Below are 2,226 nucleotides of genomic sequence, written 5' to 3'. Positions count from 1 at the left end.
GCGTCGCGCACGGCGAGGTTCACGGCGAGCTCGTTCACGACGTTCTCGTCGACCGTGTGGCCGTCGGCGACGGTCGTGTGGGCGGTCGCATGCGCCATGTCGAGGAGCTTGATGGCGACGCGCGCCTGGGTCGAGACGTGTCGACAGAGGAGGATGCGCCCGTAGATGGCGTTGGCGAGCGGCCGCAGCACGATGTAGTCCTCCATGATCCTCGGTCCAGGCAGCGCAATGCGAAATGGCGGTTCCAATTCGAACCTTCGTCTTCTCGCTTGATTATGGGAATCGATGGAAAATCGAATAATGCGGTTCAAACACTGGCTGCAGACAGATTCTGTTTGGCTACTGCAACGTTGATGCGACCAAGACGGTCATCGACGGAAGGACCTTGAGAGCGCGGAACCTTTGACACGGCGGTGGTGTACAGGGACCACGACGAGCCGAACGTTGGAGCTTGGAATCGCAGCCGCACCGCCAGTGGATGTCGAGGGGATGATCAAGTGGGCCATAAATCGCAACGAGCTACATACTCGGGAATCAACGGCGGATGATATGTCAGCAATCCAGATGCGTTGGACCTCGCTCGTTGAGGTAAGGGACGTTAACGCTATGGACGGGTCCGAGTCGGCGTCCCATCGGTCGCGGCACTGCTTGACCCGACGAACCACAGAAGAAGGCTAGCAGAAAGCTACAAAAAGGGCCGACAGGAGTCGTACGGTCGGCCAACGCGCTTCCTTCCACGCCGCGTTGCAGTGTTTTGTTTTTTCTTGCACGAGCGCCTTGAGGCGGTCGTCGATCGTCCAATGGCCCAGAACGAGGTTAGGGTCCTTCGATCGCGTCCATTTCTGATGGCACTGAATGTTGCAGCGTTCAAGCACTTGCGACGCCACGAGCCATGCAACGCAGTCGTCCCGTCATGGGACATGCGTCGCATACGATCCAATCGAAGTCGGTTGAGTTGCTCGCATGGTCCGGGTACAATTCGTGCATAGCGTTTCGCAACTGGTGGGGCTGCGGGGTTGGATGCGCGTTTGGTAATGGGACTGTGGAGTCTGCTAAAGCCGACTTGGTGCATCATGATGCACAACATAAAAGATCAACGGTGGAACCTAGCTCTGGCTTCTTAGTGTATCTTAGGATGGACGTTCTTCGTCCAAATCGCCAGTGTACCTTGCCAATGGACGCTATTCGTCCATGACGCAATGTGGAGGTTCGACCTGGTTGGTGGGACTTGATACCATCTTGGTTCACGACTCGTCGACCATGCGTTCATAGAAGAGGACGTAGGCGCGTTGGGCGAAGACGGCGCGGGGCGACACGACCGAGACGAGTGCGTCGTTCATACACAGCCAGCCATTCGACCGGCGCACGTAGGCGACGTAGTGGCCACCGAGGACCGAGGCACCGCGATGACCGACGAGACCGACAAGGCGGTAATACACTGCACCCAGCGCCAGCATCTCGTCCACGACCACATGACTGGTGTTTTCTACGTTGTAGTTGGTCGCGTTGAGCGTGAGGACGAGCACGGGTGGCGCGAGGAGTATCGCCCAGTGCTGCTCGGACGTGCCAAAGATATGGCAGCGGTCGCACGTCCGCCGAAGAGTTTTCGTCGCGAAGTTCGCGAGACCAGCCGCGACCGAGGTCGTCTCTTCCGCGAGCAATGAAATGTCATGGTAGGCATCCGACGCCTCGGACTCGAGGCCGCAGTGGGGACAGGTACTCGTCGCTGTCCAGTACGAGCCGAAAACATCTTCTGGGATCGTGGAAGCGACTTGGAGATCCGAGACAAGCCACGATAGGTACTCGCTGGCATCTTGCTGCTTCGAGGCCGAGTGGAACGGAGGCATCAAGGCTTCTTGGTCGCAGCGGTTATGAAGCCGCGTCGTTGGCAAGGATACCAGAGACCACGCGTGCAAGGGCACGGGCTATGTTGGACTCGCTCTGCAGTGACAGCAGCGCGTCGACCAGTGGCGGCGTGTGTGCGAGGCACTGCAGAATGGCATTCATGTAACACATGTTGCCGAGATTGACGAGGCCTGCGTGGCTCGCGTCACCGCGTGGTGTCGGCGACCGTGATACCGCGGACAAAGCTGTTGGAACGACCTCCTCGGACGTCTGCGTCGTCGTGGCCGCACTGCTGCATGGCTCGACGTCGGCTACCGGGAGGACACATGGAGCTTCTGTTGGAGTCATCGTTGTCGACGCAGTGTTGAGGCCAACGTCTTC

At 58.8% G+C, this 2,226-nt stretch overlaps 1 protein-coding gene across 1 annotated transcript; it reads right to left on the bottom strand.

The window, feature by feature from the left end:
* Window positions 1-11: 11 nt before the first annotated feature.
* On the bottom strand, window positions 12-206 carry SPRG_16783 (hypothetical protein; the record flags this gene model as incomplete). The annotated part of the gene is made up of 1 exon (XM_012356150.1): window positions 12-206. A coding segment is annotated over one exon (195 nt), but the record flags the coding sequence as incomplete, so codon positions are not given.
* Window positions 207-2,226: the final 2,020 nt, after the last annotated feature.

This window comes from Saprolegnia parasitica (genome assembly GCF_000151545.1).
Source record: "Saprolegnia parasitica CBS 223.65 unplaced genomic scaffold supercont2.386, whole genome shotgun sequence".
In the NCBI taxonomy this organism is placed as follows: Eukaryota; Oomycota; class Saprolegniomycetes; order Saprolegniales; family Saprolegniaceae; genus Saprolegnia; species Saprolegnia parasitica.
Note: the sequence above shows the minus strand (reverse complement) of the source record. Positions and strands in the feature narration are given on the sequence as shown.